A 15,871-nucleotide genomic window follows, 5' to 3' on the forward strand; every position below is an offset into this window, starting at 1 on the left:
TGGTGGCATCTTACAAAACTAAACGTCCTCTCACCATGCGGTCCAGCAACTGGACTCCCTGGTATCTACCCAAAGGAGATGAAAACTTCTGCCCACATTGCCCAGACTTGGAAGGGTCCTTCAATAGGTGAAGGAGCGGGCACACCGCGGTGTACTCAGACAACGGAGTACTACTCAGCGCTGAAAAGAAACGAATTCCCAAGCCATGAAAAACAGAACAACCTTGAACGCCTATTGCTTGGTCAAAGAGGCCAATGGGGGCTGGACGCGGCAGCTCATGCCTGTAATCCCAGCACTTTGGGAGGCCGAGTCAGGTGGATCACGAGGTCAGGAGATCGAGATCATCCTGGCTAGCATGGTGAAACCCTGTCTCTACTAAAAATACAAAAAATTAGCCAGGCGAGGTGGCGGGCACCTGTAGTCCCAGCTACTCGGGAGGCTGAGGCAGGAGAATGGCGTGAACCCAGGAGGCGGAGCTTGCAGTGAGTGGAGATCATGCCACTGCACTCTAGCCTGGGTGACAGAGCAAGACTCCATCTCAAAACAAACAAACAAACAAAACCCAAAGAGGCTAATGGGAAAAGGCTACCGACTGTAGGATTCCAGCTCATGGCATTCTGGAAAAGGCTGAGTTATGGAGACAGTGAGACATCAGTGGTTGCCTGGGGCAGGGGAAAGGGAGCGGGGAGAGGGAGGGATGACGAGGTGGAGCGCAGGTGATCATTAGAGCGGTGAGATGACTCCGTGTGACACTGTAATCCCAGCCACTCAGGAGGCTGAGGCAGAAGAATCGCTTGAACCCAGGAGGTGGAGGTTGTAGCGAGCTGAGATTGCGCCATTGCACTGCAGCTTGGACAACAGAGCAAGACTGTCTCAAAAACAAAGAAACAAACACACAAGAAACATTCACAGCAGCATTATTCATAATAGCCAAAAAGAGAACACAGCCTGAATGTCCGTCAGCAAATGAACCAATCACAACCACGCAGGATAAGGCAGATACCCCACGCCAATCAACACCGTGCGGGATAAGGCGGACACCCCACTCCGATCAACACCACGCGGGATAAGGCGGACACCCCACTCTGATCAACACCGCGCGGGATAAGGCGGACACCCCACGCCGATCAACACCACGCGGGATAAGGCGGACACCCCACACCGATCAACACTGCGCGGAATAAGGTGGACACCCCACGCCGATCAACACTGCGTGGGATAAGGCGGACACCCCACGCCGATCAACACTGCGCGGGATAAGGTGGACACCCCACGCCGATCAACACCGCGTGGGATAAGGCGGACACCCCACACCGATCAACACTGCGCGGGATAAGGTGGACACCCCACTCCAATAAACACAGCATGGGATAAGGCGGACACCCTACTCCCATAAACACAGCGTGGGATAAGCCGGACACCCCACTCTGATCAACACCACGTGGGATAAGGCGGACACCCCACTCCAATCAACACCGCACAGCATAAGGCGGGCACCCCACTCCGATCAACACCACGCGGGATAAGGCGGACACCCCATTCCGATCAACACCACGCGGGATAAGGCGGACACCCCACTCCGATAAACACAGCGTGGGATAAGGCGGACACCCCACTCCGATAAACACAGCGTAGGATAAGACGGACACCCCACTCCGATAAACACAGCGTGGGATAAGGCGGACATCCCACTCCGATAAACACCACACGGGATAAGGCACACACCCCACTCTGATAAACACAGCGTGGGATAAGGCGGACACTCCCACTCCAAAAATGCAAAACCCAAAAAGCTCCAAGGTCCAAAATGTTCTGAGTACGGATACGATGCCACAAGTGAAAACTTTCACAGCTGACCTCATGTGACCAGTCACAGTTAAGACACAATCAAAACTTCATTTCACACACAGAATTATTAAAAACTTTGTATTAAGTTATTTTCAAGCTATGTGTGTCAAGTATACATGAAACACAGAGGAATTTTGTGTTGAGACTTTCATCTGCGGAACTGCAGGTCCTGGTGCTGGCGGTGGGGCCGGGTAGGAGGTGGCTGCATGGCGGGGGTGGATTGCTCTGCCTCATGAACGGTTTAGCACCATCCCCGTGGTGCTGTTCTCACGGTAGTGAGTTCTCGCGAAACCTAGCTGTTGAAAAGCGTATGGCACCTCCCCTTACTCTCTGCTGCTCCTGCTCCTGCTCCTGCCATGTAAGATGCATCAGCTTCTCCTTTACCTTTGCCATGACTCTAAGTTTCCTGAGGCCTCCCCAGCCATGTTTCTTGTGGAGCCTGCAGAAACGTGAGCCAATTAAACCTTTTCTTTAGTCACTACCCAGTCTCAGGTGTTTCTTTTTTTCTTGCGATGGAGTCTCACTCTTGCCCAGGCTGGAGTGCAGTGGTGTGATCTCGGCTCACTGCAACCTCCACCTCCCGGGTTCAAGCAACTCTCCTTCTTCAGCCTCCCAAGTAGCTGGGACTACAGACACCTGCCACCATGGCTGGCTAAGCTTTGTATTTTTAGTAGCGACAGGGTTTTGCCATATTGGCCAGGCTGGTCTTGAACTCCTGACGTCAAGTGATCCGCCCCTCAGCCTCCCAAAGTGCTGGGATTGCAGGCGTGAGCCACCACACCCGGCCTCTGGTATTTCTTTACAGCAGTGCAAGAACAGACTAATCCAGACTTGGGGCCCATCTCCAAGATATCTCAGTATGTATAGGCAAATATTAAAAAAAAAAAGTCCCAAATTCGAAATATTCTGGTCTCATGCTTGCTTTTGGCGGAGTGGGAAGCAAAGCTGGCTTGTGGCTGGCTCCGTGTCAGGGCGTCTCCCTCAGGCTCTCTACGGTGGGCTCACTTCCAGCCTGAACAGACTCCTCTGGGCGATAAACCAGCACCCTCAGCTCAGAGAGCAAAGCCAGTCCCCTGCAGGCCACAGAGCAGACAGGGTCCACTAAGCAGGGCAGGACCAAGGCTGGCCGTGGCCTCAGGGCAGTCACAGCTTCCTGATCCTGTTCCACATACACCCGCCATGCAGGCCCACGTGCAGGCCCACTTCCGGCGTCCAGCAGGGCCTGGGGGGCCTTAGGGCTGAGGCCGGGACTCTGGGGATGCCCGCCAGCTGCTCTCATGGAGAGTCCAGCCTGTGTGGACAAGGGGACGCTCCGGCAGGCCAGGCTCCGGATGGGAGACGGGATCTCCTCACCCCAGTGTCTCCGGGCCCTGAGCCCAAGGCAGGGACCAGGCTGGAGCTGAATCCAGCAGGTGGCCTGGCGGGCTGAGAACTCGAGGCTCCGCAGTACCAGGAAAACGAGCGGCAGGGACTGGAAAAGTACACGTGTTTGTGACACGCTACGGGCCAGCTGCTGAGGCCAGAGGCAGGGCCAGGGTGAGCTCAGGGTGGGGACTGCGGAGTGTGGCAGGAGGGGCCCTGCAGAAATCAGAGAAAACCTGGATTCCTCTTTCTTCCCTGAAGGAGAGGCCCGCGGCCAGAGCCTGGGTGAGGGAGTTAACCTTGCCCGCCTAGAAGCTTCATCTGCCAAGACAGAGTCCTGTTCAGGGCCCTCCCACCACCACCCCCTAGGAAGCTGGTCCCTGTTCTTCACCAGGAACTTGTACTTACGTCATCGTACAAAGAGCCGCTGATATCAGCCCCGTAGATCGGGGAGACAAAGGTGAGATTCTTCCAGTATTTGCGTTCAAGGTCGTCAAAGTCCTGGTGCCGTGGGGTACAGTACCTGGTGAACAAACACCCCAAAACCAGCTCAGGGTGGGGCCTGGGTGCCACACAGCCCACCCTCAGCCACCAGGAACCCGGGACACCCATGAAAGAGGTAGGAGGGGCTCGGCTCAGACTGCCTGCTGCCCCCGCCTAGGGTACCACATAACCTGCCCCCACCTAGGATGCCACGTAACCTGCTCACGGGTGGGAAAGAGCAGGAGACAGCATTTCTACAGGTGAGCAAGTGGCCCAAACCCACGTACCCCTCCTCAGTTATCCTGGCCCGGGGCACCCACATCAGAACACACACCAGGGGGAGTGGGCAGGGGAAAGATGCCCTGGGTGGCTCTTCTCATCCCTGTGTGGCAAAGACCAAGCTCAGACGACAGACTAGGGGGCTGGGAAGGCCGGGTGAGGACAGACCAGGCTCCGTTCTGGTGCCAGAGCCACAAGGCACGCGAACCTCAGAGAGCTACGGGGTGGAGGCCACAGACAGGGAGGAAGGAATGGCGACAGGATGGACCTGCACAGCACAGAGGCTGCATGGCTGTGCCTGCTGAATCGGGGAGCCATACTCGGAATGCTGCAAGTACACGCAGGTGCCATGTGTACCTGGGTACATGCCCATAGGTGTGCCCACATGGATGTGCCTGTGTACCTGTGTATGAGGCTGTGTGTGCCTGTGTCCAGTGCACGTGCCCACGTGTACCCATGTGTGCCTGTGTAGAAACGTGTGTGTGCCATGTGTACCCGTGTGTGTCTGCGCATGGACATGCATGTGCTGTGTACCTATGCGTGTCTACAGGTGCCCTCGTGTGTACCTGTGCATGTGCCCACGTGGAGCCAGGGAGCCCTCTCTGAGGAGGGGCCCCCAGCCCAGGTGTCACAGGAGGGTGTGGAGGACGCGGTCCCAGCCCGACACGCACTGGTGAGCCCTAGGAAGCTGAGGCAAGGGCGGCACGGGTCAGCCCAGGCCGGGAGAGGGTCCGGATCCACCCTGGGAGCAGGGGTTGCCACAGCCCACACGGCACACAGAGCAGGCCGGCCATGCTGTTGGGGCTGCATGTGCTGCACCTTCTCTGCCCCCAGGGCCCCCATGAGCAGGTGTGGCCCTGGGGACGGGGGTCAGGTCCACCCCACCTGCCCCGCGTACTTCTCGCTGTTGGCCAGGCGGCGGTACTCGCCCACTGTCATGGCTTTCTTCTGGATGTTGTACTGCGTGAAGAGGCCTGACTGGCCCGTCACCACCTGCTGGATGGGCGCCGGGATCACCACGTCGTCTATGTCGTCGTACGTCTGCCGCGGCTTCCACTCCTTCGGGGGGATGATCTGCAAGACCGAGACGGGAGTCAGCGGCTCCCTCAGAGCCTCAGGGCAGGGTCAGAGAGCAGACTGTGCCGCCGGCTCCCCAGAGACCAGCACCCCCAGATCTGCACCTCGGGACACCCCCTGGGGCACCAAGAACCCCCCTGTTGCCTTATCAAACTCCCCAGGAAACTCTGCAGCCAACAAGAGCTTCACCTGCTAGGGCAGAGCCATCCCCCAGACCTGGGAAGCTGGGTATAGCACCCCCCAGCCCCAGGGCCCACCCTGACACATGTATGCAGGATTACAGACTCAGCAAACATAGCTAGGACTGGGTGCGTGTGTTCCGACATCTCGAGGCTCAGAGACTCGTATTTGGAGGCATTTAGTGTTGTTGTTTCTGAGACAAGTTCTTGCTCTGTCACTCAGGCTGGAGGGCAGTAGCACAACTATAGCTCACTGCAGCCTCCAACTCCTGGACTCAAGCGATCCTCCCACCTCAGTCTCCCGAGTACCTGGGACCACAGACTTGCACCATCACACTCAGCTAATTTTTAAAAAATGCTTTAATTTTCTCTCTCTCTTTTTTTTTTTTTTTTTTTTTTGAGGCAGAGTCTCGCTCTGTCGCCCGGACTGGAGTGCAGTGGCCAGATCTCAGCTCACTGCAAGCTCCGCCTCCCGGGTTTACGCCATTCTCCTGCCTCAGCCTCCCGAGTAGCTGGGACTACAGGTGCCCGCCCACCTCGCCCGGCTAGTTTTTGTATTTTTAGTAGAGACGGGGTTTCACCGTGTTAGCCAGGATGGATAAATGCTTTAATTTTCTCTAGAGATGGAGTCTCATTTAGTTGCACAGGCTGGTCTCGAACTCCTGGCCTCAACTGATCCTCCCATCTCAACCTCGCAAAGTGCTGGGGTTACAGGTGTGAGCCGCTGCATCCTGGCAAGGCATTTTTGAAAACGGGAATCTTCATGCTTGGTTATAAGCACTGCAGCTCATCACGCCCTCTGGCAGCAGGAAATGAGAACGGCACCCACTGTCCACCAAGAGACCACCGGGGCCACATGCAGCTGGAGACCAGGGGTTGGAGCCCAGACACTCGCTCCAGTGGCTCCCCTTGGTTGAGACCCACTATGGGGCAACCCAAGTTCTAGGAATTAGGAATCACTGGGAAACAGATCCGGCCCCCATGGGCCTCCGCCCCGCCTGGAGTGGGCCAACAGGAAGCACAGGCGCGGGGAGGGTGACAGCACCACATGGGACGGGGGCAGGGGCCGTGGGGCAGGACAGGAGCTGTGCGGAGCTGGGCACTGTGCAGAGTGTGCTGGGGCCCAGCGCACGCATCCCCTGGGTGGGAGGAATGGCAGAGCTCCCATCTGACCGCTGAGGAAACTGAGGCACACAGCAATCCACAACACAGCCCAGGGCACCCTGGAGTGGGAGGGCAGACTATGGCCCAAGCCCCCTAGCCTGGAGGCTGTGTGAACTTCTGCCACCGCGGAGGAGCCCCAGGCCACCTCAGACACTGGGACTTGCAGAGAGGACAGCAGAGGAGGACAAGGACCAGCACCCGTCAGAGGCGGCGCGGCAGCCAGAACCCGGTGGCTTCACCCCATTCAGGAGCTGAGGGACCAGGGCTATCCAGGGGTACACGCCTCACCCCGGGCTCCTGGCCTTGTCCCCGGCCTCACGTTCCCTCCTCCGGTGGGAAGTGAGCCTATAGGCTGACAAGACCAGATTCCAGATTGCTGGTGGGCAGCACGTGCCTTGTGGGCACCAGGCACCTTCTGTGCAGGCCCCACAGGCACTCCGGGGCTGCCACACCCAGTCCTGGGGTGGGCACTGTAGGCCCCGTGCCTCCTTCCAGGGGTGGACCAGGCCACTCACTGCACAGGGAAAAGGACCAGGCCATTCACTGCACAGGGAAAAGGACCAGGCCACTCACTGCACAGGGAAAAGGAACGAACCCACCCGCTTCAGCTCCTCTGCCAGGACTCTGGGAAGCCGCCCTCCACGCTCAGGGCCACCGAGGGAAGAGCTGTGTGCTGAGGCCCACGTTGCTGGCAGCTTCCAGAACGGATGAAATCCATTTACTGTCCCCAAGGACCCAGCGATCACATCAGTGAAGAAACTGTTTTGCTTGGCAATGAAAACACTTATCCTCCAGGTGCCTGTTAATGACAGGAAGGTGCTGCCTCCGTGGCCGGCATGCGCAGGTTCCTTTAGCAAAAGCAGTAACAGCAGCAGCAGCCGCAACGAGCAGGTGGCTCTCAACTGAGGGGGGGTCTTATCCCCCGGGGGACACCTGGCCATGTCTGGGGACATCTGTGGCTGTCACGACTGGGGGTGCTCCTGGCATGAGGTAGGTGGAGGCCAGGGAAGCTGCTCAGCACCCTGCCAGTGCCCAGGATGGCCCCATCCCGGAGAACAATGCAGCCCCAAGTCCACAGTGCCAAGCGAAAAGAAGCGCTAATTTAGAGTTAAACGGAGACGAGGCCGGTCCCAAGGAAAGGATGGTCCAGGTTAGCGCCGGCTCTCTCTGGAGACTCTCCACCCCTTCCATGTCCACTGTGGCCACAGTGCAATAGGCGGCTGGGGCACCTGTCCCTGGCACAGGCTGTGTGATGGCAGGGTGCTGGGGCAGCTGCAGGGTTGCCGTTCTCTTAGATTTCATGGGAGCAGCTGAAGAGTCAGTGAGACACTAAGACATTCAGAAGCGGAAAGGCGAGAGACAGAAACAAAAGAGCCTGTGTCCCAGACACGAGATGCTCCTGCAGAGAACTGAGCGGTATGATCAGAGACTCCACGGGCCAGCGCTGCTCTGACTCACACAGGCGCTGCTCCCCGCTCTCCAGGAAGCCCCAGTCTGCTTCTGCAGGAGGGTTCCACGAACCTGGCTCGGCTCCAAATCCACGCCAAAGCTGCTGGCCGAGGGGAAGCCATGATCTGGCCTCTTCAGTGCTATTAGAGGAAGCGGGCCTGTGATCCCAGTTTGCTAAATGACCAAAACACTTTGCTCCCGATTCCTCTGCTCTGGAAAGAGCCTCGGGCTACTTTGCTCGTCTGTCCCCTCCACAGCGGGCACTGTTGTAGTAAAGACATCTGGGAGCCACGCAGGAGGCTCCAAACGCCCCCACGGCGTCTGCGCCGCACACACGGAGCCACACGCTAGGTGACACAGCCCAGGCAGGTGCTGACAGGCGGCGTGAACGAGGGCCACTTCCAGCTGGGCTCAAACCCGAAGGCTCTGGGAAAATCTCACGGGGCGGAAGAGGACAGAAGTGACATCCCACATTCTGCCGAGACGCAAATCCAGAAGGAGGGCTCCAGGCGGGGAAGGCTGAAAAGAAGGCACTGAAAGCCACTGGGGACATTTCCACTGCCACACTCAGACCTCCCAGGCTGCAGGCAGCCCCAGGAAGTGCCTCACACGGGCTCCTGGGGGGGCCAGATTCAGCTGAGGCCAGGAAGGCGACCGGCCACGTGCCAACAGCGAGAGAGGCAGATGCTGGCAGGCGGTAGAGCTGAGGGCGGCCAGGGCCTCCCCTGCTGGCACCCGCCTAGGAGGCAGCTGGTGGGGTGGCGGGGCACCGGAAGCTCCCACCCCTCCCAACAGGACCCCCGACAGGGCCTCGCAGGGCTCCTCTCACCTCAATGCTTCCCGAGTGGCCGGGGACACCCCATGTGGAGGCCATAGCAACTCCAGTGAGGGGCTCCCGGCACCCAGGGCACTGACAGCACCAGGGCCCTCTCAGGGCTGAACCCGCAGCTCCTACCCCCACCCAGCTCCATCGGGCCTGGGGACCTCTGCTGGGGGCAGGGGGATGTATAACCAAACACAATTCTGATGGAACCAGGAAACTCCCAGGCCCCCCTACACACACATACATGCACACACACACACACACGGTGGTCAAGGCAGGGAGATCAGGGTGAGGGGGGACCCCAACACCCCCACAGCTTGCTCAGAACCAGCAGGGCACTGTGCTCCTTCTCCAAACAGGCTGGCAGCCCCGAGCCAAGGGCCCCCCATTTGGAAGATGCAGAGCTGCCCAGGGCCAGAGCAGATGCTTCCCTGAGCCCATCTGTCCCCACAGAGCTGCAGAAGGGGGTGTGCGTGTGCCACATGCGGGTGCCAACGTGACTCTGCAGCTGCCAAGCTCTCTGGCTCTCTGTGTGAGAGCCGCCTCCCCCCTCAGTCTCCTGTGCACACACACACACAGTCACACCGACACGTGCACACACGTCCCCTCCATAGCATGGGACCCGGACAGCCCCTTACCACCCAGCCCCCTCCACAGTTTGAGAAAGGATTCTCCGCATCGGTGCAAGGAAAGCAGCACACGAGAGGCACGGGAAGGAACATGCAGAACACAAGGCAGGGAAACCACACTCCCCACGTTGGCCTAAGACGCTGGAGCTGAGAGTCTCTGGGGGAACTGGCCTGGTGGGGTGCAGAAGCCTGAAGCAGTGGCATCAAGGCTCAAAGAGGCAGCAGCCAAGGAGGCAGAGAGGAAGGGGCGGAGCAAGGGCGCAGGCGCAGGGGAGGACAGGCCACCCGGGAACCCAGGCTGCAGCCAAGGCCGCCACGTGGAAGACAGAGAGAGCCGGAAACGCTGCGGCCACGGAGCTCGGTGGCAGGTAAGGACGAGAAAGAAGTGACAGGTGGGCATTTAAAGGTGCCTTGGAAAAGAGCGCAGGGCGGTCTGAGATGCTGATTCCCCACAACTTCCTGACATCAGACGCCCTGGATCCCAAGGCAGAAAGGGCTGCTGCATCCTGGGAAATGTGGAAGGAGGTCAAGGGCAGGAGACAGAGGCAGATGTGATGCCAGGATAAAGGGAAGCCACGTCTGTCCCACCTACCCTAAGGACACCAGGGAGAGGAGGAGGAGGAGGAGGACCTGGCCCCTTCCTGGGATAGCAGCCTGTGGCCTAGAGGGCCAGAGAACACAGTCTGAGATCAGACAGGAGGACCAAAGCCTTTTAAAGACAGAACTGAAGCCGGGACGGGAGCAGGCCCCACCGCTCTGACCCGGACACAGATGTGCCGTCATTCTCATATCGTCACTGTGTGTTACAGGCAAAAATCCAGCTTGGTGGCGCACCCCTGTGGTCCCAGCTACTCAGGAAGCTGAGGCTGGAGGATTGCTTGAGCCCAGGAGGTCAAGGCTTTAGTGAGTTGTGATCGCACCACTGCACCCCAGCCTGGGAGACAGAGCCAGGCCCCATCTCAAAACAGAAAAAACATCCATCTTGGCCGGGCGCCGTGGCTCAAGCCTGTAATCCCAGCACTTTGGGAGGCCAAGACGGGCAGATCCCGAGGTCAGGAGATCGAGACCATCCTGGCTAACACGGTGAAACCCCGTCTCTACTAAAAAATACAAAAAAAACTAGCCGGGCGAGGTGGCGGGCGCCTGTAGTCCCAGCTACTCCAGAGGCTGAGGCAGGAGAACGGCATGAACCCGGGAGGCGGAGCTTGCAGTGAGCTGAGATCCGGCCACTGCACTCCAGCCTGGGCGACAGAGCAAGACTCCGTCTCAAAAAAAAAAAAAAAAAAAAAATCCATCTTGGAGGGGAAGAGAAGACGGTGTGAGGCTGCTTCCCTCACTTTCCGGCTCACAGACAAAGAAATAACAACGTGAGTCTGATACTGAAGGGTCACTAGGAGAGAGATGAAGGCTAATGACAAATCCACCAAAACCAGGGTAGTGGAGGGAGGGGCAGGGCGGACGAGGCCCAGAGAGGCAGGCGGCCTCAGCGCTCAGCAAACTGCGGCCCTCGGGCCAAATCAGCCCCTTCCTGCTTCTATACAGCCTATGAGTTGAGAAGGCTTTTTTTGCTGGGGGAGGGAGGGCAGGAGAGAAGAAGATTTCAGAACACGTGAAAACAATATGCGTTTGCACTCCAGCGTCCAGGAATAAAGTTGTGCCGGCACAGGGCTGTGCACTTTCATTCACACGGTGTCTGGCTGCTCTGTCGCTAACAGAGCCTAGGCATTCACTCTCTGGCCGTGTGTAGAGAATGCCCACCGATCCCTGGCCCAACTGAGGAAGAACAGTGACAGTCAAATGGCAAAGCAACTGGAAGAATCCAAAATGCAAAGATGATTCGTCTTCCACACTGAGGGGTGGAGCACTTCTCGAACAGGCTCACATCAGAACACAGAGACTCACGGACCACGGCAGCCACCTTTGGAGCCGTGAAACGTGCAGCACGGACTTTTAAGTTTGTTTTGTGAGACAGGATCTTGCTCTGTTGTCCAGGCTGGAGTGTAGTGGCGCAAACTCAGCTCACTGCAGCCTCAACCTCCCTGACTCAAGTGATTCTCCCGCCTCAGCCTCCCGAGTAGCTGGGACCACAGGCATGTACCAACACCACACCAGGCTCATTTTTGTATTTTTAGTAGAGATGGGATCTCACTGTGTTGCCCAGGTTGGTCTCGAACTCCTGGCCTCAAGCAATCCTCCTGCCTCAGCCTCCCGAAATGCTGGGATTACAGGCCTGGGTCACCATGCCCAGTTGAGCAGCATGGTACTGTAGATACTTAGCACATGGGGTTTGGAGATTTGCTGTCTGTATTCACGTACATGCACACACAAACACATGTGCACAATATGCCAGGAGAGAGAGAGAAGAACCAGTAACAGCACTGCTTCCAGGGAGAGGGCGGGTGACTGGGTCGGGAGAGGGAGGAGGCTCCTGGTCACTTTCTACCTGCGCTGTTGCACTGTTTAAACTTTCCTGACAAAGCCACTGCCATCTCAAAAAGACTGTTTTTGGTTTGGTCTGATTTCGTTTTTGAGACAGGGTTTTGTTCTGCTGCCCAGGCAGGAGAGCAGTAGCATGATCATAGCTCACTGCAGCCTCTAATTCCTGGGCTCAAGCAATCCTCCCACCTCACCCTCCCAAATAGCTGGGACCACAGGCATGCACCACCATACCCAGCTTCACAAAAAAAAAAAAAAAATTGTTTGACAAAGAAAGTAAGGCCTTCCCAGGCACTGAACACCCCTGGAAGGCTTCCTAGACTCCTGACATTCCTCAGTGAGAGGTCAGCTCACAGCCAGAACAACCTGGAGCCCCACAGCCCCTGGACTTCACTGCAGTGTGGCTGTGTCCTTACCACCACCTGCCAGCTCCCTGGAGCCAGGGCCTGCACCGGCCGCTTCTCAACTCCAGGGCCTAGAATGGTGCCTGGCACACTTGGAACTCCACAAACAGGTGCTGGTAAACGAGCCTGGAGCGGCCCCGAAACACATTCCACATGCACGGGCCTTGCCCGTGGGGCCGGCTGAGCGGGGACCCAGGATGCCCGCAGGCCCGCGGTGCAGGCTGATGGAGGGCCGCGCTGGGGCCAGGACGTCACCCACCTTGGCCAGGCCCGCCCGGTGGGCTCCCTGCGACTCTATGTAGGCCACGTATTTGTTGAAGTCTTTAAATTCTTCCATGGTTGGGCGAAACGTCATGATTTTACAGCTGGGGTTCTGGGCGCCGTGGTCCTCAGACCCCATGGCTGCAGCTGTGCGGGAAGCACACCTGTGGAGGAAGACGAGAGAGGGTGAACCAGCGGTGCCGCCACGCCTGGCCTCTGGAGCCCGTCCTCCCTCAGAATGGAGCGTGCTAAAAATACCGCGGCCGCCAGGAGGACAAAGGCAGCCAGGCCCTCGCGGCTGAGCAAGGCCAGGAGAGAAAACCACGAGCGGCCCCGTCACTCTGCTGAGCACAAAAGGCACGAGGGCTGCAGCTAACGAGAAGCAGAGGTGTCCTAGTTTCCGAGGCGAGCCGAGGCGACACCGGGAGCCAGTGCGCTCATTGTAAGCAGTGCCTCGGAGAGAAAGGCTTACGTATCAGGGACGCACGCCCCAGGTATGTCAGCGTCCGCTGCACGTCGGTCTCTCTGCTCTGAGCCAGATTCGCACGAGAGACTGCGGCAGGTACCTGCAGGTTTTCGAAGGTGTGGGAGGCCACGGGCGAGGGTCACACGCTACAGGGCTGGTGGACCCACCCCTCGGAGCAGGCCTGTGGGTCACGGTGGGCTGGTTGGCTGCTGCCAGCGGAACTCAGGCCCCGGCAGGAACCCCGACCCAGGAGAGCAGTAGGCCCACCCAGGATGGCTCATTTCCTGCCATCACAGCTGCCTAGAGTCACGCGGGTCATAAGCCAGCCCACCAGCCCTGTACAGAATGGGGGTTGCAGCTGAGTCTCCAGGCCAAGTGATCCACTGCCAGCACCCGCCTGGAAACGCCAGAGTCAGACTGTCCTCTCCAAGGAGGCTGCGGGCGGGAGCAGCTCCCTCTGGCCCCAGGTGTTGCGGGGTGGGAACTGGTAGCCCACCCCGACCAAGAAAGGACTTCGATCACAGACTCTGGGGAAGGGTCCTCCTTGGCAGGTTAAAGTCTCCAAAGGCAGAAAGACGACAGAATTCCTCTAGGATTTGGAAATAAGGAACTTAGTCCACACAAACCCAAAAACTTAGAAAAAAAATAACAAACTCCACCTCCCCACCCCGTGACCCCCAAAGTGATCTAGAGCATGAGAAAGCAAGGCAGGGGGTTGCTCCCAGCCACCACGGCACAGCCGCCCGCTCCTGAAGGCGCCCCCCACCACAGCCACTAGAGGGCAGCATGCACCCAGAAATCCACTCAGGACGGCAGGGAGGCCGCAGCTAGGCTTGCACCGGTGTACAGAACCCTCCATCCAGGCAAAAGCAAAGCCGGGGGTGCCCCCTGGCCTCCCCCTACTGCCTTGGGTCCACCCCGTACCCCGCCTGCAGCACACAGGGCTTATACCCAGCTCTGAGCCCCAGCCCTGACGTCACACCCCTGGCTGGGCTGTGGCTGAGAGACCCTCACTGGGTTTGACAAAACCCCACAGCTCCAAGCCCACGTGGGCTGAGGCCCTGCCCACCACCCCTGCTCTGTGCAGAGTCCTCGCGGCTTCTCTCATGGGGCAGCTGCAAGGCCAATGTCTGCACAGGAGGCCCCGAGTGCACCGTGGATGGCATGCGACCACACGCAGCCTAGGAATGCAGACAGTCACAGTGTCTGTAAAGGCAGGGCGTCTGTCACAGTTACCAGAGTTGCCTGTGCCCAGAGACCAGCCTCTGACTGTGCGGGGCCTCCCAGGCCACTACACTGTCCCAGCAGGCCCCTCGCCCACAGCCAGGGCACAGTACCTAATCCTCACCTGAGACCCCGCCAGCCCCACAGGCGCCAGAATGCCCCCCCACGCCACACCTGACCTCCCGCTCTCACCTGGACGTGGCCATGCAGTGTTCACCCAGGGCCTGCGCACTGTCACCAGGGAGCCACCAGCTCAGAGGGAACAGAGGCTGCAGCTGGACCACTGTGGGACCCTCGATGCCGGCCTGAGCTGGGCCAATGGCCACGAAGGGCCAGTAGCCAGTGGTTAGGGTGGTCCTCTGGGAGGACTGGGCGGCAGAACGTGGTCACCTCAGGCCTCCCACTGGTCTTCAGCCCTTAGAGGCCCGGCAAAAGGCCTGAGGCCATCCCTGGATCTGCCACCAATGGTGCCCAGACGCGGTGGCGGCCACAGTGGTCCCCACGTCCAGGCGCAGTGGTGGCCGCAGGGGTCCCCACGTCCAGGCGTGGTGGTGGCCGCAGGGGTCCCCACGTCCAGGTGTGGTGGTGGCCGCAGGGGTCCCCATGTCCAGACGTGGTGGTGGTCGCAGGGGTCCCCACATCAGCACTTACTGGGTCCCTGGCCCTGCTCTGTGTATCACAGGTGGTGCCACGGCTGACCGAGCTGACTGAGGAGGGCACAGAGGCCCACGAGGGGTGGTTGTGGGCCTAGGCTACACGGCACACAGCTGGGTCGCATGCTATGCGCCAGGGCGCTGCCATGACCGCGTGAGACTCCCCCTGTGCTTTGGCAGCTGGTGGAGGCTCTAGGACCCATGTCCACCCAGCAGCCCTCATCTCTGGCTGCCGCTCTGCAGGCCGGCGCACACATGGCCTCTTCCTGCCTCCCCGTAACCCACTGCAAGGGCCATCGGCTCCCAGGAAGCCCTCAAGCAAGAGTCCTGTGGGGTGCTGGCCCATCCCCCTCTGCAGGCTCTGATGGCCAGGTCATCAAAGCCCACCTGCCCCACAGGCCTGGCCACAGGGTGACCTATGCAGTATGGGGCCTGCCACAGTCTTGTGTCTCCCAGACCAGCTGGGCCCAGGAAGGACAGGGCCTGGGGCAGGGCTGGGCAGCCCAAGGGATGCCTCAAACTCGTGCTCTGTACGACAGGAAAGTGCTAGGCACGGTGGCGCACACCTGTGGTCCCGGCTACACGGGAGGTAGAGCCTGGGAGGTCGAGGCTTCAATGAGCTGTGATTGTGCCACTGCACTCCAGCCTGGGTGACAGAGATCCTGTCTCAAAAAATAGATAAGTAAATAAATAATAAAACGGGGGGCTCCCCACACCTCGCAGGGCTGTGGGAGCTCATCTGGAAAGGGTGTGGCCACAGCTGCCAGCAGCACACACTGCAACGTCGGATGACAAGAGCTCGTGGCAGGTTACGCATCAAAACCCACGTTGTGGAGACCCAGACAGTCCTTCCATCTGGAAGGTGGAGCCATGACACGAGGAGCTGCTCTCGGCACAGGTGCTCAGGCATTTCACCCACCACGGCCCCCTAGGGGCAACCTGCTGCACTTCTTAAAAAACTTGTTTTTTGAGACAGCACCTGGCTCTGACGCCCAGGCTGGAGTGCAGTGGCACAGTCACAGTTCACTGCAGCCTCGACTTCCTGGGCTCAAGTCATCCTCCCGTCTCAGCCTCCCAACTAGCTGGGACCACAGGCGTGTACCACCACACCTGGCTAATTTTCGTAGTTTTTGT

At 59.0% G+C, this 15,871-nt stretch overlaps 1 protein-coding gene across 10 annotated transcripts in view; it reads right to left on the minus strand.

Moving 5' to 3' along the window:
* Positions 1-15,871, minus strand: part of KDM4B (lysine demethylase 4B) — a 182,186-nt gene that overhangs the window by 109,133 nt on the left and 57,182 nt on the right. For 9 of the 10 annotated variants that reach the window (XM_033195839.1, XM_033195837.1, XM_033195836.1 and 6 more), the window contains exons 3-5: positions 12,393-12,558; positions 4,871-5,046; positions 3,619-3,733 (exon numbers count right to left, since the gene is read on the minus strand). In XM_033195839.1, the coding sequence (XP_033051730.1) occupies positions 3,619-3,733; positions 4,871-5,046; positions 12,393-12,533 (432 nt within the window). In that variant the 5' untranslated portion in view covers positions 12,534-12,558. Of the gene's footprint in view, positions 1-1,964; positions 2,288-3,618; positions 3,734-4,870; positions 5,047-12,392; positions 12,559-15,871 lie in introns of those variants that run through there. The other variant, XM_033195846.1, reaches the window with a different exon arrangement.

This window comes from Trachypithecus francoisi, unplaced genomic scaffold (assembly GCF_009764315.1).
Source record: "Trachypithecus francoisi isolate TF-2019V2 unplaced genomic scaffold, Tfra_2.0 Lachesis_group5, whole genome shotgun sequence".
Taxonomy (NCBI): domain Eukaryota; kingdom Metazoa; phylum Chordata; class Mammalia; order Primates; family Cercopithecidae; genus Trachypithecus; species Trachypithecus francoisi.